This window comes from Eurytemora carolleeae, unplaced genomic scaffold (assembly GCF_000591075.1).
Source record: "Eurytemora carolleeae unplaced genomic scaffold, Eaff_2.0 scaffold130, whole genome shotgun sequence".
In the NCBI taxonomy this organism is placed as follows: domain Eukaryota; kingdom Metazoa; phylum Arthropoda; class Copepoda; order Calanoida; family Temoridae; genus Eurytemora; species Eurytemora carolleeae.
This window is the reverse complement of record NW_019397116.1, coordinates 34,931-59,837: the sequence shown is the minus strand read 5'-3', so window position 1 is coordinate 59,837 and position 24,907 is coordinate 34,931. Positions and strand designations below refer to the sequence as shown.

At 33.3% G+C, this 24,907-nt stretch overlaps 2 protein-coding genes across 3 annotated transcripts; both read left to right on the top strand.

The window, feature by feature from the left end:
• The first annotated feature begins 285 nt into the window (after window positions 1-285).
• On the top strand, window positions 286-15,276 carry LOC111712005 (CAP-Gly domain-containing linker protein 1). The gene is made up of 19 exons (XM_023486506.1): window positions 286-362; window positions 640-688; window positions 992-1,128; window positions 3,499-3,579; window positions 4,256-4,400; window positions 4,744-4,805; window positions 5,492-5,579; window positions 6,034-6,139; window positions 6,661-6,739; window positions 7,346-7,397; window positions 7,561-7,631; window positions 8,558-8,608; window positions 8,976-9,207; window positions 9,351-11,666; window positions 11,992-12,099; window positions 12,407-13,474; window positions 13,981-14,176; window positions 14,465-14,580; window positions 15,163-15,276. The coding sequence occupies exons 4-19, from the start codon at window positions 3,551-3,553 to the stop codon at window positions 15,274-15,276; spliced, it is 4,833 nt and encodes a 1,610-aa protein (XP_023342274.1). The 5' UTR covers window positions 286-362; window positions 640-688; window positions 992-1,128; window positions 3,499-3,550.
• Window positions 15,277-19,037: 3,761 nt separating this feature from the next.
• Window positions 19,038-24,656, top strand: LOC111712015 (zinc finger protein 431). Of its 2 annotated transcripts, XR_002767366.1 has the most exons (4): window positions 19,038-19,757; window positions 20,031-20,177; window positions 21,731-23,645; window positions 23,715-24,656. XR_002767366.1 is itself a non-coding variant. In XM_023486523.1 (3 exons), the coding sequence occupies exons 1-3, from the start codon at window positions 19,628-19,630 to the stop codon at window positions 23,308-23,310; spliced, it is 1,857 nt and encodes a 618-aa protein (XP_023342291.1). In that variant the 5' UTR covers window positions 19,038-19,627; the 3' UTR covers window positions 23,311-24,656. The 2 variants fall into 2 exon arrangements, 1 of the variants encoding a protein (XP_023342291.1); XM_023486523.1 differs by having other exon boundaries at window positions 21,731-24,656.
• The last annotated feature ends 251 nt before the right edge of the window (window positions 24,657-24,907 follow it).

The window sequence follows — 24,907 nt, the reverse complement described above, 5'->3', positions numbered from 1 at the left end:
GAAGGGAAAGAATTGATTTAAACAAAATATAAATACTTAAAGGGACTGTTAGCGTAACTTTAAGTGACCCTCCATGTAATAATGGCATTCATAGATTCACAACGGGTTTTCTTGGTCGAAAAATAATTGATTCTATTAATTTCTATGTGTTTTACTGGAGTAGAAATGCGTAAGTCACTTTCAGACAAAGCTTTTAAGGCGTTGTTGTAGATGAGGTATTGCCATCTTTGCATTGAGGGTCATTTGAAATTACGTTAACAGTCCCTTTATATGATTAAAATGCAAATTAAAGGAAAGAATGATGGAAGTGTCGGTACTGAAAGATATTTCACCTGTGCAGAAAATTATGGAGTTTTTTCAAGGTGATTGGTTTGTTGATTTTTTTTATTAATTATTTTTAATTTTATCTGTTAAGCTGTCAAAAATATATTGAAAGTTCAAATTTTGTTTCGATTTTATAGATAATAAACAATGAAAAAACATTTTGCCAAAAAGGAGTAAAAAAATTATTTCGGATATCTTAGAAAAGATCTAACAATATTGTTTCGAGTACAGTAAACTGTACACTTCAGACTGTACACATACACTAACACTGTACAAGGAACAGAAGCAATTTATTCCCAACTTAAACTGTTTTAGATGTAATCGTCTTAGTCGAAAACAATCTGTTGTTGCTCAGGAAACACAGGTAAAACTATGTTTTTTTACTTGGAAAAAATTAAAATTTAAAATTTCTAAGAAAATACAAGTACAATACAAGTATTCATGAGGGTACACTGTATGTAGAATGCTAAGAATTGATGACAACTAACATTGGATGGATATCTTCTCTGACTGTACCCTCTTTTTGATATTTTTTACTGAATAATTCATTATTTTCACGTAACCTCTTAACTCGGCTTATTTTACTTTACAAATGTCCTTAAAAGATATAGAAAGGACTCCGCTTTCGAAAGTAATAATACCAAAAATTGTTCATCTTATTATTCAGTCATCAAGCATCCGAAAATTCAGCAGTGGCACCTCGGCCTCTAATCCTCCTGGAGGATCTCTGGAGGCCAGGGGAGGATCCCTAGAGCCTAGGGGGTCAACCTCGCCTACACTTTCACCTGCTGAGTCTACTACCAGGTAGAATACAATACTCAATACTCATCCACGTCAGAAATAAATTTTTAATCATGCGCTGGGAGCCTGCAAACTTTGAAATAGGACGACTCAAGTTATGATTTTGAATAGTCCTATGAACATAAGTCACAGCATTCGTATAGGTACAGAGCAGGGGTGTAATTTATTTTGGTTTTCACTTTTATTTTGCTGATTTGGGTAAAATCATGAAGTTTAGGGGAAAGTAATTGAGTTTTTGGGTTAAAAGTATGAAAAAGAATGAAAAAAATCTGCTTTTTGATGTCCCAATTTTAATTCCCCCCCCCCAATCTCCAATTCTGAATACACCCATGGTTCACAGAACCATTTCACTGTTACTGTTAAAACTGTTTGTCTTTATACTACATCAATTCCGCACAAGATTCTTTAATCCAAGGTTATAATGCAAGGAAAGTTATTTCAGAGGTTTACGCATTTTTTGTACTGCAGTGTACTGTCTCTGGGCGGTAATGTAAACACAAGACGTATGTCGAAGCCTGACATGGGATCCATCTTTTATATAAAAAGTCAATGAAATATTCTGGTCATAGGAAACTATTATATGAATTATCAAAATTATCAATACTTAATGCTTTTAACCTCCTCGGATACTAAACGAACACTGATGCATCTATTCTTGTTTATAAATTCCGCCCAGAGAGAACTGGTTTCAATATGTACGCAGAGTATACGCAACTGAAACTAACTTTCCTTGCATTATAACCTTGCTTTAATCCGTCTTCATTTCTACAGCTTCAATAAACAGGGTTACCCACAATGGATAAGACTGTAAAGACGACCGGAAACTCTGTAAATCTGAAGATTCCAAGGTTAAATTAGGTCTTCTGTCTTGAATATAATCTTTTTATGGCTTTAGGGGGTCAACCTCGCCTACACTTTCACCTGCTGAGTCTACTACCAGGTAGAACACAATACTTATCCAGTTTCCACGTCAGAGATAAATTTTTAATCATGCCGTGGGAGCCAGCAAACTTTGAAATAGGCAGAGTACTGTAAGACTCAAGTTATGATTTTGAATAGTCCTATGAATATAAGTCACAGCATTCGTATAGGTACAGAGCAGTGGTGTAATTTTTTTTGGTTTTCACTTTTTTTTTTGCTGATTTGGGTAAAATAATGAAGTTTAGGGGAAATTAATTGAGTTTTTTGGTTGAAAGTATGAAAAATAATGAAAAAATCTGCCTTTTGATGTCCAATTTTTAATTCCCCCCGTCCCCTCCAATTCTGAATAATATACACCCCTGGTTCACAGAACCATTTCACTTAATCATTTACTGGTAAAACTGTTTGTCTTTATACTACATCAATTCCGCACAAGATTCTTTAATCCAAGGTTATAATGCAAGGAAAGTTATTTCAGAGGTTTACGCATCTTTTGTACTGCAGTGTACTGTCTCTGGCAGATGTCGAAGCCTGAAATGGGATCCATCTTTCATATAAAAAATCAATGAAATATTATCAAATTATCAAAATTATCAATACTTAAAGCTTTTAACCTTCTCGGATACTCAACGAACACTGATGCATCTATTCTTGTTTACAAGTTCCGCCCAGAGAGAACTGGTTTCAATATGTACACAGAGTATTCGGAACTGCATTTAACTTTCCTTGCATTACAACCTTGCTTTAATCCGTCTTCCTTTCTACAGCTTCAATATACAGGGTAACCCACAATGGATAAGACTGTAAAGACGACCTGAAACTTTGTAAATCTGAAGGTTCCAAGGTTAAATTAGGTGTTCTGTCTTGAATAGAATCTTTCTATGGCTTATTTACAGATTAATTAATAAGAAAAACTAGTTTACAGTTGCTTGGAATTATAATTATGAGGAAACAGACAGTATAAATTCTGTACAGTCGTCTCTGAATTCTCATCCTTTGTGGGTAACCCTGTATTTTAGTCAATTTTATCTTAATTGATTTTAAACTACTAAGCTTTTTCAAACCTTTTTTATTTCTTATACCCGCAAACCTTTTCGCTGCTATTACTATTAGACAGTGTTCATTATCAAGGACCAGCTTTGTCTGTTTTAATTGTTTCATTAAAATCTAAAAATGGATCCGGATCCGGTTCTAGGTTATAAACATTTCTTCAAAAATTAAGGTTTTTTAAAAAATTAAAAAAGTTAGTTTTTTTCTCACTCATATTTATACTAAATCTTGTCGGACCATTCAGAGATTTCGAAGTTTTAAAAAATCTCATCAGTTAGCAGTGTTATGATAGCAACTAGTTTTTATTCAGCAGGTGTTTGTTGATATTTTGCCTCGCTATCTGCATATTCGCACTAATCCGCATATGCGGATCCATTAATTGCACTGTGTTAAATATTTCAGTTTATCTGGTGGAGCACTTCAGATTGGAGATAGAGTTATTGTAGCAAGCTCAATGGCAGGAACTAAAACGGGAACTTTAAAGTAAGAATTAATTGACTAACATTGAAGGGCCCGGTGTTGCCCGTGGGAAAAAAACACCCCCAGGCTATCCATGAGTGTCCACAAAAAGTTTCAGCCCCTAGGGTCCAGCCGTTTGGCCGGCCAGAGGGAACATATATATGAATTATGAATGTCTTGTTATATTATATAAAATAACATATTTATATTTCCGAGTCTAATGAATGTTTACAATTTTCATTTTAACATACTGTTATACAATTGGGATGAATTTGATTGTAATTGATTTAGTTAACTGGAAAAATAAGCTATAAAATTTTTTTTTTTTAATAAAATTCTATTATTCTAGCGGTGAGATTTTCATACGAGACCCCTCCTCTCTCTAGACTTTTGATCTCTTAAAAAAATACATTAAAATCAGTTTTTTTTTTCAAACATGTTGAGAAATTTAGCGCAAAGTAAATAAAACTCTGTATACTAAATTTTAAGAAGAATGCTAAGAAAATAAACAATGTTGTAGAAGAAAGTACAAAAAATGTATAAAAAAAAATTTCAATTCTGAGTTTAATTTTTAACAATTTGACCGCGAAGGTTTGCGAGAATTTTAAAGATAACTTCAAGCTTGCAATTCGAAGTTTCAGTTTAATTAGTTGCCCCAAAAGTTTTGAATTTTAAAGATATCTACTCCTGTGTTGTTTAGGTATTTAGGACCTACGGATTTTGCTAAGGGTGAGTGGGCAGGAATTGAACTGGAAGCTCCGATTGGAAAAAATGACGGTTCTGTTGATGGAAAAAAATATTTCGAATGCGCGGCAAATTTTGGACTTTTTGCGCCACTTCATAAGGTTGACATTTTAAAATCATTTTTTTTTGAGTGATGCATAGATTATTTAATCAATATTTGATTTATTAAAACATTTTATTGATTGATTTGATATTTGTGAAGTTGATTGATTTCATAATTAATTGATTACATAATTCATTTATTTCGATGAGCATTTTTTATTTTTAAGAATTTGTAGAATAAATTTACATTAATATTGAACACCATACTATTTACAACCCGTTGTACCTTAAAATGATATGCTTGCTTAGTAGTGGCAAACATTTATTAATTTCTATTATTGTTACATTTATCACTCTTATTATTATTTTTTGTTATAAACATAAAACCAATTTGTTTGCTAGGTTTCTAAATCTCCCAAGATGCGAATGATGAAACCTTCAGCATTAACCCCGGGCAAACTTAGGGAGTCAACAGTTAACAAATAAAACTTTCCTCCCTCAATATTTTTCATTTTTTTGTTTCTTGATTTTAAATGTAGGTGAAACATCCATGAGTCAATAGTTCTTAAAAAAAAACTTTCCTCGCATATTTTAATTTGTTTTATGAATTTTTGTTTCTCGATTTAAAATGGTGTTTTAAATCTATAACAAGCTATAAATAGTTATGCCTTAATTATCTGGATTTTAAATGGCGATCTAAAGCCATTACAAGGTACATGGACATACTCCATTTTTAATTTAGTTTTTAGTAAAATCTAATTGTTTAAGAATTTTTAACTAAAATACCTCCGTTCGTAACATGTAAATTATTTTTAATATTATCTTGTGAATATGTTTTCTTGAACAAGCATTCGGGCCTTCTTCATTTATTTTCCTGATTTATCAACAACTAAAAGATTTTTTCCCTCGCTTAATTGGGAAAATAAACAATATTTGGATAAAAAGTTACGAAAAAGGGGAAAATTGCCATTTGATTTTCAGACCGGCTTTACTCCCACTTCTGGGTTCACACTCAGCTCTTAATCGAGTTAATGTAGCTGAACTTAAATGTATCTCAACCCTGACTGTGTTTTTTAAACTTAAAAAATCATGGATGGGAAATAAGAATTCTTAAAAAAATATCTTTTTATTCTAAATTGTTGAACTATAGACGGGAGAGTTCGACTCTGTCTGACCGGAGCACTGTAAGTTCAATACAAGGAAGAGGATTTAGTACACCTGACAAATCAGACAGACAGGTGAGGGAGGGGAGGGAGGGGGGGGGGGTGACCAGGGGTACGGGATTATTTCCAGGGGCGCATTCTCTTTTATCTTTCCAGAAATTTCAGAAATTGAAGATCAAAACGGAAAGCAAAACTAGATTTATAAATACGTTGATTGTCTAAAAAAATTTTACCAAAAATTTTTTATTTAAAAAAAATAATTGTCGTTTTTGTAAAAAGAATAATATTCGTTAAAAGCTTAAGAAGTTCATAAATAAAGGTATTAAGTATTTGCCTCAAACTCAAATTTTCTCATCCATATATCTTTGCTACCTGATGGTGTCAACCTTAAATTTTTAAAATTAGTTTATTTAATCTGATAGAATTTATAGTTTAGTAGGTCTACGACATAGGTTTGCATAGGAATTAGAAAATCAGAGTTTGTGGTAAGAACTCAGTTCATTTGATTTATTAATATTGTTAATTGAAGGGTTTGGTTACTCCGGCCACGGTGAAGTCCAACACGTCGGCGTTGAAGGAGATGCTGAGGGACAAGGATGAACGGATTAATCAGCTTCTCAAAGATCTGGATTTAGGTTAGACAGTTTGTTTTTTTTTGTTAAAATTTGGTGTTGTAGATGATGAGCTTAAAGTAAAAAAACTTGCGTTAATTCCACATTTTTTTTACCTAATACCCTCTACAGTCGATTAACGATAGTACAATAGTACAATAGTGCAGTACGATTAACGAAAGTACAATAGTACAAATTTTTAAGAGATAAAAAGAAAAAAAAGAAAAACTTCAAAATAAAAAGTTGTCTGATGAAGAATTGAAACTAACTCATCATGATATGTAGAAAAGATAATATGGAAAGTTTCACTTTTTAAGAATATTTTTAGACTATTATTATTATTATTATTAATACTCCTTTTTCATCCATATATTGTCAACATTGAATCATTGAATTAGCAATAAAATAAAACAGATGGTGAAAATAATGATTTTTTTATTCTTCCTTTAAGGATCTTATTTCGGAATTATTTCATGTCCAATTGTTGATTTATTTCCCCAAATATATTTTTTTATTTATTCCAAATATACCAACGCTCATTTCAGAACGATCTGAGGTTGGAAAGGCTGCCAGCCAAACAGACGAGGTTGAAACTAAGCTGACCAAGGTCCAACAAGAACTTAGGTATTTTGAATTTTTCTAGATTTATGCAAGGTTGAGCTAGAAGTAATTTTTAATTTAATCAATTTTGGTTATGGTTCATAATGTATCAGTTAGAGTAATGGTAAGACTAATAAGATATTTTTATATTGGTTTACCTCTCAAATTCAAATTATAACTAACACCACTATATAAATGTTTTAATGCTGTTAAACCCTTTAAATTCAAAATGTACTTAATATAATTGAAAGTAGGTAATAGGTATGTATTTAAGTTTATAGTGACCGCCTAACAAACAAAATTAAACCTTTTTTTCGAAGAAAAAACAAGACTGTACACCTTTTGAATGTCAATGGTTGTCGACATTTTATCGTACCAAAATAATTTTTTGTCAGTTTTTAAATGAAAAATTCGGGAAATTGACTTAATTTTCATGCAAGATTTTACCAAATTCAGTAGTTAGCACTGATCTTAAGAAGTTTGATTTAAGTTGATAAAAATTTCGACTCTCCAGTCCAGTGAATTTGAATCTAGAGACCTACGTCTCTACAGGCCTAAGGAACCAAGTTTGATCAAATATTGTAAAAAACGATAATGATGACAATGATGATAATGAAAATACTATTTCAGTACGTGTAGAAAGAATGTTCTGGAACTAGAAGGATCCCGGGACCAGCTCAAGGTTAAACATAAAACTTTCACTTGGGACAGGTCTCACCCCTTGCGTGTGTTTTTAATCAAACGTTTTTTTTCATGAATGCATTCTTATTCTTAATTTATAAAAAAAAAAAATTCAACTTAAAATCTCTTTATAGCGTTAAGTTCTCAAACTAATTTTTTTTCAGGATCTTTTAGAAGAGGAAAGGAAACGGGCTGAAGACCTGCAGTTTAGGCTTGAGGAAGAACAGATTCTTAGGTCAGGAGAATATTGTCTTTCTTTGGAATTTTTCTTCTTTTTTTAACTTACAAAATTAAATATTTAGTTTTGTCATCATTAAATTATATTAAATAATGATATTTATTGATGCACAAATATGCATTCAGTTTTTTGTTTTTGTTTTGTTAAAGGGACAGTAAAGGAAAAATGAAAGGGGGTATAGGCTGAAAGCTAATCACTTTAGCTCTTGATCGCGACCCATGAAAGTCATCTCTGATGTTCCTGTCTCGAGAAATTGATATAAAACTGTGTCAATTGTTTATGTTGTTTAATGTTTATATAATTTTGTATAAAAGTAGTAGGTTTAAACAGATCATATTCAGCAAATAAGCAACCAATCTGAAAACGATGATATCCCAGAGAAAGCTAATTGTAAATCAGGTTTACTTTTATATTTGTTATTTCTATTTTCAATAGATTTCATTCATAATATTATTTTTACGTCCGTATTACTTGACCAGAAATTCCACCAATGGCAGTGCAGTAAAGTGGTCACGTGATACAGGCGGAGACACGTGACCAGTATACTGCTCTGCCATTGGTGATAGTTCTGGTAACGTGATTTAAGTTTCAGATTTTCAAAATTTTACATATATGAATTTTCGTATAATTTTAACACAGTTTATATCAATCAGATAAAACTTTCCTGGGTCGCGATCAAGAGCTAAAGTGATTAGCTTTCAACCTATACCCCCTTTCATTTTTCCTTTACTGTCCCTTTAAGGTTTATTTGAACTTGCCCTACATTTGTTTGCAGCTTGTTGTATTTAAATCTTAAATTAAATTTTTTTTATTTCAAATGTTGGTAATATAATTTCTGATTTGATTTTAGTTTAGCCTGTTTAAAGGGTTTTAAAACTTTTCTCACCTGATAGGGTCTAGCTTTAATTTGGCATCTTTTCTAGGGGTGAAGGTAGGACTGAAGAGGAATCAGGATCTGACTCATCTGAGCTTAGGAATGAAATTATTCTAATCAATCAAAGAATTTTTTTAATCAATTACTAAAATCAGAAAATAAATTGGTAAAATCATTTAAACAATTTCTAAATCATTAAATCAAGTTAACATGTTCTAGAAAAGTTCATAGATAATTGTGTTACACTATCTGAAATTGAAGAATGTTGCAATAATAAAAAGAGGGTTTTAGTGGCTTTTTTAAAAAGTATTTTGCACTATTTTAAATTTGAATTCAAGTTTTCCTAAACAAGTAAGCTCACAAAATTAATTTCAGGTTCATCAATTCCACACTGAAAATAATTCATAGTTGATCCATTTCAATGACAATGACATCTCAAATATTATCAAAATGATTTTTTGGAGCAGAGTGAATCGAGAGCGAATAAAAGAGTTAGAAATAGAAATAGTAACACTTAAAACCCAACATGAAGATGCTGCTGGGAATGGGAAGGAGTTGGAGGAGGAGAAGGAGAGAAGCAGAAAGGAGTTGGAGAAGGTTAAGATGGAGTTGGAGGAGGAGAACAAGGTAATGAGGAAGGAGTTGGAAGAAATGAAGAAAGAACTAGTAAAATCGGAAGAAAATGAATCTGCTTTGAAGGTAAGAAAGAATTAGGGAACTTCTAAAAAGAAGAAATTAAAAGATCATGATTCAAACATCACAAATTGCTGAATTAATACCATTATTTTAAACGGAAAAGTATTTTATTCATATTGACGTATTTTTATGAATTCCTATTTTAGGAACTAAGAGATAAGATGACAAACTTAAACCGAGAGCTTTTACTGGAGCAGAAGCGGTCAGAGACTGAGGCCAACAAAGTGTTTGAGGCTGAAGAGCAGTTAATGGCGTTAAATGAGGACCTTGTTCAAATTAAAAAGAAGATGGAAGTCTCTGAGCAGAGTCTGGAGGCAGAGAAGAAGAGAAGTCTGGAGCAGATTGAGTCTTACAGGACTGCAGAGTTCCAGTCTGCGGAAACAATCATTCAGTTAGAGACAGAGTTAAAGACGAAGGAGAACGCCATGATGGATCTTACTCATAAGATTAACAGCCTGGAGAGTAAAGCTGCTGAGATGGAATCAAAATGGAGTTCGGCTTCTGGAGATGTTAACTCTGGTAAAAAAGAGGTTAATGAACTTAAACTAGCACTGACCAAAGTTGAAGATGAACTGAAAGAATCAAAGTCTAAGCTTTTTGAGACTGAGACAAGAATCAATGCTCTTGTTGAAGAAAGAGATATTATAAACCTGGAGAAAGATGAGTTAGTGATTGAACTAAAAAATAAGGAAGGATTATTGGCAAACAAAGAGAAAGAAATAGAAAGTTTAAAAACCAACATAGCGTCTTCTGGATCAGATTTTCAGGTCCAGGTTCAAGAAAAAATCCAGGAAATATCTGCTCTGTCCTCCAAACTGTCCACCCTTGAGGTTCAGCTGGGACAAAAGACCAAGGCCATGTCTGAAAAGGAAGGAGAGATATCAGAGTTGAAGGCTACTGTTAAAAGCATTCAGAGTAGTTTGGATCACATGACAGAGCTAAAGTCCAATTGTGACAAGGAGATTGGCATGCTCAAGGACTCTATCAACGGAATGAATGAGGAAGTTGAAAGATTGAACCAAACAATCAAAAAGAGAGATGATGACATTGAATCTGCTAACAAAAGCACAGATAAACTTCAGTCAGATCTTGATACTCTTTCTGTCCAACTAGTTGATGTCAAAGCCTCTTATGAAAAACAAATTGGTGATATTGAGTCAAGCTTTGAATCTGAAAAACTTACCTTGGCAAAATCCAACAAAGGATTAGAAGAAGAGATTATGAAGTTTAAAAAGAGTTTTGAGGCCGAAGTTCAAAAGCATGAAGAGTCCTTGAAAGAGCTGGAACATACAAAGGTCGGAGAGTTGAAGAAGTTGGAGAAAAAGAATGCTGCCAATGAGAAAAAGATAGAGGAGCAAGCATTAGAAATATCTCGTCTTATCTCAGACTCTCAATCCTCTGCTGATCATAAGGACAGGGAGCTGTCTAGTTTGAGAACAGAAACTGGAGAACTCAAGGAGTCCATCAAACAGCTCAAATCTAATATTTCGGTCCTGAACGAGAATCTAGCTGAAAAACAGGCTTTTCTTTCTGAGAAAGAAGCCGACATGGTTGCACTCAATACTGAATTAACCTTGGTCAAATCTCAAGTAGAAGAATTGAAAAAGGTTGAACTTGAGGCTGGAAACTTAAGATCTGTTGTTGAAGGTTTGAAGGAGGATAAATCCAGCCTTGAATCCCAGCTTCTAAACCTTCAAACTGAGACTACGGATAACTCCTCCCAGGTTCAATCATTAACCCAGTCAAACACAGAACTGAGCTCTCAGCTCTCAGAACTTAAACAAACCCTGGCGCAGTGGAAAGAAAACTTTGCTAAGCTTGAAGCTGAGAAGAAGGAAAAAGAAGCAGGGCTTACAAAAGATCTAGAGAAATCAAGGATAGAACATGAGCGTGAAATTTCCAAGCTTAATAAAACTCTGGAACAGTTAAAAAATACCTGTAAGGAAGCTGAAGATCAGCACAACCAATCCATAGAAGAGTTAAAGCAGAATCAGGAAGTTCTTATTAGGAAGAAGGAAAGTCTTATACAGGAAACAGAGGAGAAGATTGAAAAGTTTAAAACTGAACTGACTGATCTCAAACTTAGACTTGATGCTGCAACTGATGACATCTCAGAGAAGACTGACAAGATTGAGAGCTTGGAATGGAAGAAGAGTGAGTTGGAGACTCAGCTGGATCGCGTCAAGATCAACCATGATGAGGAACTTGGAGAGATGGTGGACATTGTTAACGATCTCAAACTAAAAGAAGATGAACTTGTTGGTGTGCGTCGAGACCTAACTGTGCAAAACAAGAAAATAGATGAACTGTGTGCGCAGCTTTTAAAGCAGGAATCTACGCATAAGGAGACAATGAAGAGGAAAGAGGAGGAGCATGTGAAGAAACTAGAGAGTATGGAACAGAAGTTTGCTGAATCGGTCAATCAGGCGCAGTTCCTCAAGGAGCAGATGGCGAGCATCAAGGTAAAATACAATACTAAAATTAATCCCTGTGTTTTATGACTTTGGGAGGCGTTGGTGGTTTTTTTTATTTATTGTTTGTTTGAATGATTAATTAATTGAGGGAGAGAGGCGTTGGTGGTTTGATTTCTTGATAGTTTGTTTGTTAAATTGATTGATTGAATGATTGATATAGATTTTTTGATTGTTTGTTTGTTAAATTGATTGATTGATTTATTGACTTATTGATCGTTTGTTTGTTAAATTGTTTGATTGATTTATTGATCGTTTGTTTGTTTAATTGATTGATTGACTATTGGATTGATTTATTGATTGATTTATTTTTAAGGTGGAGTCTGACCTTCAGGTTGAAAAAGTTAGAATGGAGATGGAAGGAGAGATAAAGAGCCGGAATATTGAAATGGATCAGAAGATCAGCATAATTAATAAACTCAAGGTATCTTTTGTTCACAATAATTACAGTTTTTTTTATAATTGTATAAAAAATAACAAAAAAATTCCCACCCAATTGAGGGGGTTGGGGTGCGTATTTTCTTGACGTTTTTCTTGATATTTCATCCCTCGCTTACGCTTGTGATGAAATATCATCAAAAAAGTCTCGAAAATATTTGGAAAAGTTAATTCCCGGTAAAATTGTCAGTTCTACCTTGTAAATCATCGCTAATAGTAAATAAATAGTTAAATAGTTAAGCAGGGGGAGCGGAAAAAAGAAAATATTTTGTTCTAAACGAAGTTGTATCTAGGACGAACTGGTTTCCAAGGAGGAGGAGTTGGAATTCACCAAGGAGGAACTCCAAGCCAAGAAGGAGGAAATTGAGGAACTCAGCACTGACCTGGATATCAAGGAGGTCAGTTTCAACAACGAGAACAAGGAGATAGAGGAGAGGCATAAGGAGGAGGTGGAGGAACTCATTTCTAAACATGAAACTCTCAGTGCTAAAATCGGGGAATTAAACGAGAAACTTGCGCGACAAACATCTGAGTTTGACTATAAGCTTGATGAGTTGACTCGAACTAAGAAGGTTGAGTTGAACGAGGTGAAAGACCAGCTGAGTGAGAAGGAGACCTTGATCCTGGATCAGGAGTTGGCAATGAAGAACCTGGAGATGAAACTGGAGTCCCTGGAATCCACCATGAAGGGAGACAGTGAGCTTGCCAACACGAAGCTTGAAAAAATATCCTCCGAAAATGAGTCCCTCCGACGCAGCAAATATGAGCTAGAAACGAGCCTGAAAACCTTGAACTCAGAGCGAGATCATATTGTTCAACTCAATGAAGGTTTAAGCATTAGAATTGTTGAATTTGAAGTCCAGGTTCAGGAAATGAGCTCACAGTACCAATCCTTGAGCGTGCAGTATGAAAAGCAGCAGGTTGAGTTGACAGAAAAGTGTGAGTTGATGAGCCAAGGTGCAGGCTCACTCGCAGACTTGGAGCAACTTCTGTCTACAGAACGAGCCAGGGTTGACTCACTCCAGGTTGAGCTCAATGATCTTGAGAGTGAGCGAGATCAGCTTCAAGCAATGATTGAAAAAACCAACTCTGAAAATGAAAAACTAATCAAAATAAATTCTGAAAATACTGAACTACAGGGTCAGGTGACTGAAATGACAAGGAAAAATGAGTTTTTGTTTGAAGAAATTGCGCGAGAGCGATTACGACTGGAGAGTAAGATCACAACACTGGCGGAGGAGTTGGAGAAGGAGAAGGAGGAGAAGAGAAATCTATCCCAGAGTCTGGATTCCGTCAGTTCGGAGAACTCTCAGCTGAGCAGCTACAAGAGACAGGTTCTCATGCTGGAACAGGAGAACAAGGAAGGATTAAAACCATTTATTACTAATTTTTTAAATGAAATTGAATTTTCATTTATAAGAGCGATATTATTCCCTGAATTCAAAAGTTGTGTAAGTGAAGTTTGTGTATTCCTAATATATTTTTTAAATGCCGGCATACTAATTATTGTTTTTCTTACTTAAATGGGCTCAATTTAATCCATTTTCCTGCTCGTCTATATGCTGCAGAATTGTAAAGTTATTTTTCAGTAAAGCCACAGCGAGAAGTCAATTTAAGTTGTGAATATTGGATGACACTAGTTTTAAGAAAGTCGTTAGGAAATTGTATTGACAGTTTCTATTAGTCAATATAAGACCATGAATATCCTAGGTTTTGAGAATGATGCATTTTTTATAAATTGGATAAGATTACAGTTTATGATTTGTCACTAATGCTAATATTAATGGATTTCTTGAGTTCTATTTTTGTTTCAAAAGTTTTTCCACTAATTTGATTTTAAGTTTTTAATGGTTGGTAACCCTGGCAGGATCTGGAAAATAAACTGGTGACCCTTGCAGCTGAATCCAGAGTCCAGAAAACAAAGTCCCCCTCCCCTCTAGCGGACGGGGATGAGAATCTGCAGGGTCAGGTGGATTTTCTCAACTCTGTCATCGTGGACATGCAGAGAAAGAATGACGAGCTAAAGTCGAAACTTGAACTACTAGAAAATGCCGGCGTTTTGGGTAAATAATTCAACCATTTTTTTTTTTAGGTTGTTTTAGTTAGTTAATACATTCAGTTTTTATTTATAAATTATTGTCCAGTGAAGTTGTTCATTGAAGGTTAATTGGCTTGTGTACTGCTGGTGGCTTGCCAGCAAACTAACTAGTCGGTGGTCGGGTTGGTTGTTAAGAAAGATTGATAGACCTTTTAAAGTGATTGATTAATTGATTGATTATTTCTTTGATTGGTTGATTGAATTGATTTATTGATTGATTGATTGATTGATTGGATGAACCCTGTATTTCTAGATGAATCTATTGAGTTCTACTTCAACGGTGTATCTGCCCGACAAGCTGCTCCCCGACTTTTCTGTGATATTTGCGACGAATTTGACCTTCATGATACAGAGGACTGCCCTAAACAGGTGAGATAGAGATGCTTAGTAGGGTGCCCCAAAAAAAGAACAAGTTTGGATATTTGTATGATCCAGACCGGATTGAAGTGACATTTAGTGATACAAATTAAGGAAAATTATATCAGGCGGTAAAAGTGGTACGATCTCAAAAATTTATTTTCCAGAATTTGTATGACTAAATGTCACTTCATTCCGCGCCGGTCTGCATCATAAAAATATCCTAACTTTGTCTTTCTTCGGGGTACCCTAGTCCTTTTGATCTGCAACATTTTAGCTCACTAGATCTGGATAGGAACGGATCGGCAAAATATGCAAATCCACCTATCTGAATCCAAGATGTAAATATCAACCATAACCTAAAAAAACTTGAGGCTCTCAAAACACAAATCACAAATGCTATGATTGGTGAACTAGTGAGTAATTCTTTATAAAGCTTTGTTGTTGAAAACATTCTTCTTCAGCATTATTTTTTTCATGATCATTATTCTCATCATTATTATTATTACGTTTATTATTTATACATTATTTTTGCGCCGACTCCTTTCTTTGACATTAATAAAAAATAAATTAAAATCTAGGAATTATTTCTAGGCTAGTAGTGTAGTGGAGGAAACCGGACACAGTAAACATTCTGGAAAACGGAAACCAGAACCTAGAGCTTACTGTGTTATTATAATTATTAATATTATTTCGCGGTGTGGGTAAACCTCATATTTAAATCCACAGTGGTTTTTGTACCTGTTACCCATTGAGCATTTCCGCCCCTGACTTTACATAGAATTTTACTTGATTTAGAGTCATTGACATGGTTTTGAAGTTTAAACCAAGTCCAAGGTTAGGGGGTTGTATTTAAAGTGAAATGTTGCCTTTTAACATTCAAGACATATGCTACTACTTTTTGTATAACTGCAGGTTGTATGAGCTGCTTGTTCTTAAAAATATTACCCACCATTGTTTCAATTTTCCTCCATGACTTAGTCCATGGGTCTGATGGTTTATCTAGTTGCTCTCTTAGTATTTTTAACAGTGTGGGAATATTTTTGGTTTTGAATATATCATAAATAAACCCGACCTGTCTTAAATAAACTCTTTACTGTATAGGCATTAAACCAGCATCTATCCAGGCTAGTACTCATGAAGTTGATGCTGAAACTTGTAGAATAAACCGTTCCATAATTGTACTTTTTTAATTGATATAGCTTCTATACAGTACAATATTGCTGGTATGGCACATGTTTCCCAAATTCTTTTAGCTATTAGCGCTCTATCAAGGCCCCCCCCCCTCATAAATACTTAGCTACTAATACTTCTTCTATTGTATCGTCATTGATGGGCCAGCTTATATATGTAGCACTTGAAATGATAAATTTTTACTTGTTGCTATATTTTATTATCTTTGCAAAACTTGTCCACTAGATTTAATAATTTTATCATTCCAGATTTGGATGTCCCTGAAATTAGGACCAAGTCATCGGCAAAAAGGGCAGTAATAAATTCAGCGCCTATTTTTATCCCTAACTTTTAACTTGGAATTGTGTAATGCTGTTCCTAATGACGCAATTTATAGTGATAAACCCTGTTTTACACCCTGTGTAAAATAGAATGGTTCCGATACCCCTGAGTCCAGGCTTATACAAACTGAATCATTGAAATTCATACTTCTAATTGTTGAAACCACTCTTCCCTCAAAGTCTATGTTTCGTAACTTAGTATATAGTAAATCGGCAAACTGAATCATAGGCTTTGGCAATATCGCAAAATGCAATTGATATTGTCTTATGCTTTCTTTGGGCTGTTTTAATAGCTGATAAAATAAAATGATGAAAACACAATCTGCAGTGGATCTTTGCTTGCGAAATCTATATTGAACTAATCCATATAATCTTTCCCTTTCGCAAATTTCGTTCATTCTACTATGTAGGATTTTCGTTATGATGCACAGCATAACACTTGAAACTGTTAAGGGTCTTTTTTACTTATTTCAAGGGATGGTTCTTTTTTGTCCATTAGAGTCTTTTTCCCTGTGTTAAAAACCTGTGATATGTCACCCTCTTTAAAACATTTGTTGATCAAACTGGTAAAGTGATCTATAAAATTTTCACTGGCATTTTTAATTATGCCCCTGGGCCCCTTTTAAGTTTTACTCCTTTTATCCTTTTATCCTTTACAACAACCTCGTTTTTTGGAGGTTTTCAAATATTTTCTCCTTGAACACGTTATAATTTTGTATGTTTTTGTTATATTTTATAAATAAATAATTACTTACTTACTTAACCTTTTTAACTTCTTCCACGATACATGGAGCGCTAACTTCATCCTCATGCTTAAACTCATCATTAACCTTTGGTGTCCATTTTTCCTGGTTAAACATATTCGTAACTGTTATATCTTTGATTATCTGCTCACCATGGGACTCAAAAATGAGACATAATAATTCTGGTCCTAACATCCTTTCAAACACCATTCTTTTAACTTGTATCGGAATTACCTTTTTCGTCTAGTTTCATAAAATCACGACAAGTTCAATTCTCCCATTCGTTTTTTACGAAACTAATAAAAAATCCTCCGTAACGGATCTGCGACCTACGCAGAACTAGGTCTTAATGCAGATATTTTTAAATTAAGCGGAAAAAATATCAAATAAAAAATATTTGATATTTAGTTTGGTTTGGTTGGTTGAAAGTGTATTTCTTGAAGTGTATAGGTCAGGGTTCATATTCGTTATACTAACGAATATTTAATGATGTGGTAAATAAAGAAGCTGACATTATTAATTACGTACAATCGTTTCTGAAGTCTCATTCGTTGTGGATAACCCTGTAGCTGTTAGTTAGGGGGGGGGTATACAAGAAGGGAAGCCTAGAGGGGAAGGGGGTATAAATGAAAAGAAAGAAAGTTGCGGGGGAGGGGAGCATATGAATAGATTTTGGTAATAAGTAAGTAAAACAGTGGAGAAACGCATTTCTTTACTTTGTTGAGTTACTTACTATTTAGTCACTGGAAACTGAAAGATGAAAAAATTAAAAAAGCTTTTTTTTAGATGTTTGGGCATGAAACCGAGGATTGCAATGACACTGAAACTTTTTGAAAAGTTTCTGAAATTTTCTTCCAAATTTTAGAATTTGTAATTATACTTTTATCTTTTAATTTATCTAATTTATGTACTTTACTTTAGCACGATTGCACATATAAGTAACACTGCTGTACATTGTACATTTTGACATATCAAACTTGTACCTTCAGCTGTCGACTTGATCACAGATCATGAATGAATTAATCAAATTGAAATGGAGCAGATCAATTGTTAAACACTGATCAATGATTGATTTGTAAACATGAGCTTGTAATTGTACTAAAGCAGAGCTTGATGCTTGCAATAAAATTATATTTTTATAAAATATTTACATCATGATGTTTCTGGTTTTCCAGCGGATTTTCGCGAAATCCATATAAAATGTACTAACCAAAGAGTAGACTTGCTTCTAACAAAAAAACTATTTTTTAACTCACTACATTGCATGAAGTTATATATTTAAGTTTATAAAAAGGAAACAACTTGATAATTTTATTATTTGTTGATAGTTAAATTATTTGTTAATTTTTCTTATTGTTGATAATTAATAAATGATACTGACTTGCATTACATTTAGTTTGCTGGATATAAACGAAGTTTCCCACTGGACATAACAGTTGAGATTTGACTGAAAGGTCGTCTTTAATCATTGATCTATTAAATCGGCTTTATTGTTAGAAAAGTCATCTTTGCCAAAGTAAAAAAGCTTCCTTTAAGTAAGGTTAAAAAGCAAAAAGTAAATTTCAAATATGAAACTCATTAAATACATTATAAAGAATCTAAAAAAGAAAAGAACTCATTGAAAAAATAGAGGTACAAAAATCTAACAAATGCAATTAGTAAAAATATCTTTTAATATTATTTCATCTTTTAGTGATTATCTAATTGACAAACAAATTATGACCGATTATAGCATGCGGGGTTGGGCCGAAAATTGACTTGAGGTGGCCAGAACTCAGAAACCAGAGGTCACATGAGTGAAATAAAAAGTCCAAAAAGAATGATCCTTTTTCTGTCATATTTTGCTATTTTCCTTCGGTATTCAAGGAAAGAAATAATTAGCAAATCATATTGATAAAAATTGGGAATTAAACGCTTTTCGTTAGATCAGCTAAAGATAAACATTAGAAATAAACTAAATAAAGTAGTGATCCATGTGTTCAGTGTAAGTTTGCTGCTTCTACAGTATGTAGTCTGATGAAGCATATTCAATATAAACATTTAGAAGTGAAATATCCCAGTGTGAATATGCTGCAACTACCATGTCAATTGAAGAATTAGAGTGAACATGACGGAGTGAGAATTGAGATATCCCTGTAAGCAATGTAATTTTACTGCCTCAAATAAAAGTTACCTAAAGAGACATTTTGAACATAAACACTACGGAGTAATGTATCCTTGTACCCAGTGCGAACTCGCTGCTACTACAGCAAGTGCTCTAAAGAACCATAATAAGACTAAACATAATGAAAAAGAAATCCTTGTGCTCAGTGTGAACATTCTACCAATACAGCAAGTAATCTAAGTAAGCATATCAAAAGTGACCATGAAGGAGTAAGATATCTATGTGACAAATGTGATTATTCTGCCACTGAACTCCTGAAGAATTATATTAAAAATAAACATGAGGGAGCAAGATATTTATGTGACGAGTGTATTTATGATTTTTCTAAACTCTGAAGTACAACATTAACATTATATTGGCGTTCAGTTTGTGGAAGGTTTAAATCTTCAAGAATTATTAAAACGTATTCTAACCTTACATTGCCACCATAGCTAGCTTGATAAAAGCAAACATGGACTTAGTATGCAAGTTGCATAAGGCTATTTTATAAATAATGTTCATGGACACAAATTTCCTGTAATTTATGTAGTCATCAACATTTTTGTGCATGACAGTATTAATATTTCAAATTGGAGAGATCAAGTTCCAAATATTTCATAGAGTTACTTTAGAGAAGACTTTTTTCTTTTTCAGATAGAATGGCAGAAGAATCAACTATGGAAGAAAAAGAGATAAAAGAAAACCAAGTTTTTGTCAAGCAAGAGATTTGTCCAGCTTCTAGTTTAAAATATTCTTGGGATGTGCTAGAGGAAGATGGTAGGATAAATGGTAAGATAAATATACTTTTACATCTTTTGTAAAGACAAAATCAGAATTTGTAATCTGTGTAGTGAAATAATGGTTTTATTGTGAAAATTATAATTTAAGTTAATGTTAAAGCCACAAAACTCTTTCTTTTATAACAAAAGCTTAAAACTTTTAATGCTCTAAGGGCTTTCTTATCACTAACATTTTAATTTTATCTGCGAACATTTTCTCTTTGCTTATTATTTAACAATAATAATTTATATTTTCTTATGTATAGATGTTATCAAAATTTAGATGGAATTGCTGAAAATATGAGTCACGAAATAATATTGGAAGAGTTTGAGATGAAAGAAGAAACTCTTCCAGGTTTTACTGTAGAAGATACTTGTACAGTTTATGTGCAAGGGGAAAGAATAGAAAGAGAAAGTACGGATAATCAAAGTAAGGAAAACATTTAACTTTTCGTTGTAAAACCCATTATATCATATTGTTCGGTTCTATATAGGGATCAGTAACGTTTCGTATAGTACACTTTGTCTAGGTAACATTTTGCATAGGTAACATTGTGTATAAGTAATATTTTGTATAGATAACATTTTGCATGGGTAACATTTCGTACAAGTAATTTTTCGTATACAAATATCCATAACAGAATGAAGATAGTTTGCAAGGAAATCTACAAACCATGATGAAAAAAAAATCTGTCAAATTACAACATTTTCCAACCCATGCCTCTCTGATTTACTAAGTCAGTACTCGTTTAGGGTAAGGAAAATTTTCTCTTGGTGTTACCTATACGAAATACTACTTATATAAGATGTATTTTATATGACAGCTTGCCTATCAAATCAAATCATGCTTTTAGGGACGTCCTACACCCACACCTATACAAATTGTACTATGCGAAAATGAACCTTGACAAAATGTTACTATATGAAATCAGAAAATGTACTATCCAAAATGCTACTGTTCCTAGTAAAATTTCGTTTAGGTTAATTTTCGTTTAGTACACTTTGTAAAGGTAACATTTTGTCAGGTGTAACATTTCGCATAGATAACATCCTGTCTAGGTAATATTTTGTATAGGTAACCACCAGGGGTAATTTTTCGTATAAATGTTAATATAAGCTATTTAGTAAGCTATTCAACATATTTTTTTCTTTTTTACCTATTTATTATCCATCAGATTTAAGGTATTCTTGATCAGCCAGGATGCCAAACTGTTAAGTAAGTAATTTAATGTTACACACATGTCCAACAGTTGACAGTAATTATGATAATTGTTAACAACTATGGCACCCTTACCCTGACGAGTAGTAAGTCTTATTAGAGAGACATGGTTTTATTTATGTTGTAATTTGGCGGATTTTCTCCATCATAGTTCGTTGATTTCTTGCAAACAATTTCCATTCTTTTATGGATAATTGTAAACGAGAAATTACCTATACAAAATGTTACCGATACAAGACTTGAATCCTTCAGCCTGTGTACGTACGAATAGATCTGATAATGAATGGATTGGATAATGAATGGATCGGATAACGAATAGATCGGATAACAAATGGATTAGATAACGCATGGTTTAGATAAAAGATGGATCGGATAATGAATGGATCAGATAACGAATATATTGGATAATGAATGGATTAGATTAAGGATGGATCCGATATGAAATGGACAAGATAACGAATGGATCAGATAATGATTACAAGGCATTAAGCAGACAATGATCAGATGTAGATAATGATTGAACCAGAGGGTTCCGGGTATGGAAAACCACATTAAAGATTGAAAGATTAAATAATGAATGGATTAGATAACCAATGGATCAGACATTTAATGGATTTGGTAACAAATAGATCAGATAATAAATGGATTTGGTAACAAATGAATCAGATATATTTGGCTAAGGGGTTCGGAAACGTACGAAATGTTACTTTACAAAAAATTAACTTTACTAAACGTTATTGANCACTGATTACATTTAATTTCAGATGTAAGCCTGAATATCAAAGAAGATCTTCTTTTCAAAGAACCTATAAGCCTCAAGAAGACCAAACATAAAGGATTGAGATATCCTTGTGATGACTGTAATTATGTGGCAAACAAAGCTTCAAATCTCAAGAGACATATTAGCCGTAAACTTGAAGGAGTGAAATATCCCTGTGATCAGTGTGAATACGCTGCACCTAGTACTTCTTGTCTAAAAAGGCATACTGAAAATATACATGAAGGCTTCTGTAGATATCCATGTGATCAGTGTGAATACGCTGCACCTACTACTTCTTGTCTAAAAAGGCATATTGAAAAGATACATGAAGGAGTGAGATATTCCTGTGACAAGTGTGATTTCACTGCACCTAGTACTTCTAGTCTAAAAAAGCATATTGGAAATAAACATGACGGATACCCTTGTGGTGATTGTGATTATGTGGCAACTCTAGCTAAATCTCTCAAGAGACATATTAGACACAAACATGAAGGAGTGAGATATCCCTGTGACCAGTGTGATTACACTGCACCTAGTACTTCTAGTCTAAAAAAGCATATTGGAAATAAACATGAAGGATACTCTTGTGGTGATTGTGATTATGTGGCAACTCGAGCTAAAACTCTCAAGAGACATATTAACCAGAAACATATAGGAGTGAGATATCCCTGTGACCAGTGTGAATACGCTGCACTTTGTACTTCTAGTCTAAAAAGGCATACTGAAAATATACATGAAGGGTTTAGATATCCCTGTGTTCAGTGTGAATACGCTGCCACTTCTATTAGTCATCTGAAGAGACATATTAGAAATAAACACGATGAGGTCAGATATCACTGTAATCAGTGTGAATACTCTGCTACTTCTACAAGTCAACTGAAGATACACATTGAATGTAAACACGATGGAGTCAGATATCTATGTAATCAGTGTGAATACATTGCTACATCTCCAGGTAATCTGAAAATACACATTGAATCTAAACACGAAGGAGTAAGATATCCATGTGATCAGTGTGAATACACTGCTACTGCTAAAACAACTCTAAGGCTGCACATTGAAAGTAAACATGAAGGAGTGAGATATCCTTGTGATCAGTGTGAATATATTGCTTCTTCTAAATCCTGTCTATCGAGACATATAAAAAATAAACATGAAGGAGTGAGATATTCTTGTGATCATTGTGAATACACTGCTTCTTTTAAAAGCTGTCTAAGGAAGCACATTCAAAGTAAACATGAAAGAGTGAGATATTACTGTGATCAGTGTGATCTCGTTGCCACTACATTACCAGCTCTAAAGATACATGTTAAAAGTCAGCATGAAGGAGTTAGATATCAATGTGATCAGTGTGATTACGCTGCTCCTACAATGACTGTTTTGAAGAAACATACTAAATATAAACATGAAGGATTTAGATATCTTTGTTGTCATTGTGGGGACGTTTCTTCTACTGCAAGTACTCTAAAAAGACATATTCAGGGTAAACATGAAGGGGTGAGATATCCTTGTGACCACTGTGATTACGCTGCTACTCAAATAGGTGATCTAAAGAAACATTTAAAAAGTAAACATATGAAATAAGATTCCCTGTGACTACTGGGAATATGCTGCAACTGCAGAAGATGGTCTGAAGTAACATAATGAAGTAAACTATTCCTGTAATTTTTAGCTTTTAAATATTGTATACATATTTCGTTTTATGTTGTTGATGCATATTTTTACGCAAAACTCTCCCACTACAAGAATTCAAGTTGGCTCGCAATTAATTTCAAATATGAAATGTTCTTAATTTCAATGAAAATGACAGAGAATATAAAAGATGAGAAAGTATTTATCAAGGAAGACATTTCTACTGAAGAGGATACAAGTACTGAATATCTTAAGAAAGAAGACGTTAAAATGAAAATTATTGAAATGTAAGGTTGTCCTTTAATTTTATAATTTTTTAAATTTTAAAAATTTTATAAAATTTCCATATATTGCAGACAACAAGTGGTATATATTGCAGACAACAAGTGGTATATGTATTCTACTGATCTAGAAAGAATGGCAGAGAATATGAATAAAGAAAAGTATCCATCAAGAAAGGAATGCCCACTGTAGAGTGTCTAGAGGATACATTAACTGTATATTGTTTACAGGACGAATGTCTACTGTAGAGGTTGCATGTACTTTATATGTACGGGAAGAAATATCTACTGTAGAGAAAGCATGTACTTTATATGTACTGGATGAAATATCTACTGTTGAGAAAGCATGTGTTTTATATGTACTGGATGAAATATCTACTGTTGAGAAAGCATGTACTTTTGATGTACTGGATGAAAAATCTACTGTTGAGAAAGCATGTACTTTTTATGTACTGGATGAAATATCTACTGTTGAGAAAGCATGTACTTTTTATGTACTAGATGAAAAAGTAAAAGAGGAATTTTCAGAATTTCAAGGTAGTATTTATTGGATCATCTATATATATATATATATTAGTAGTTTTTGTTTGTTTATCCGATAATGATCCATGAACACATAGACCGATTTTTTTCGAACTCTAATTGGAGAATTGATAGAACGACTTACCTATAACAGCCAAACCCGTCCTGTGGGTTTGAAGATTTGTATTATGCTTAATTTTGTTAATAAATGGCCTAAAATTAGTGAAATTATGAATTTTTTTTAACGTTCTTTTTAAAGCATGGTGTTCAGTTGAGGTGCTTTCTAAACAAGACTTACAGAGCTGTTGGCACCCTTTTTCTAGCAACACTTTTAGCTTTTATTGTTACTTTTTATGTGTTCATTATACTATGCAAAAACAACACTTCCCCGGATTTATTTTTGTCATAAATGCCGACATCCGGACAAAGATTTTCAAATTTAACTGTTCATAACCTTTCCAGGGGGTCATGTGAGTTGCCAACAAAATTTTGGCTCGGTCGGTTCAGCCGTTTCGAAATTTTTGGACACAGACAGACAGACAGACAAGCCACATATTTATAAATTAAAACTCACAGATAATTGAATACCAAAGTTATGTTTTATTTTTGTATCATTAAACTTCTTTTATTGATTAAAGATATTATTACAACTTGTATTGGACAAATGAACAAGTGGATTATCATGTTTAACATGAATAAGAGCTGAATCATCTCGTTCAATCTCGTTAGCTGCAACATTGTGATCT

Coding starts and splice junctions, on each gene's coding strand:
- LOC111712005 (XM_023486506.1), top strand. CDS start 3,551: ATGGCAGGAACTAAAACGGGAACTTTAAA. Junction 4,401..4,743: donor TTTTTGCGCCACTTCATAAG/GTTGACATTTTA, acceptor TTTGTTTGCTAG/GTTTCTAAATCTCCCAAGAT. Junction 6,140..6,660: donor TCTCAAAGATCTGGATTTAG/GTTAGACAGTTT, acceptor CGCTCATTTCAG/AACGATCTGAGGTTGGAAAG.
- LOC111712015 (XM_023486523.1), top strand. CDS start 19,628: ATGGCAGAAGAATCAACTATGGAAGAAAAAGAGATAAAAGAAAACCAA. Junction 19,758..20,030: donor GGAAGATGGTAGGATAAATG/GTAAGATAAATA, acceptor ATCAAAATTTAG/ATGGAATTGCTGAAAATATG. Junction 20,178..21,730: donor AGAAAGTACGGATAATCAAA/GTAAGGAAAACA, acceptor ATTTAATTTCAG/ATGTAAGCCTGAATATCAAA.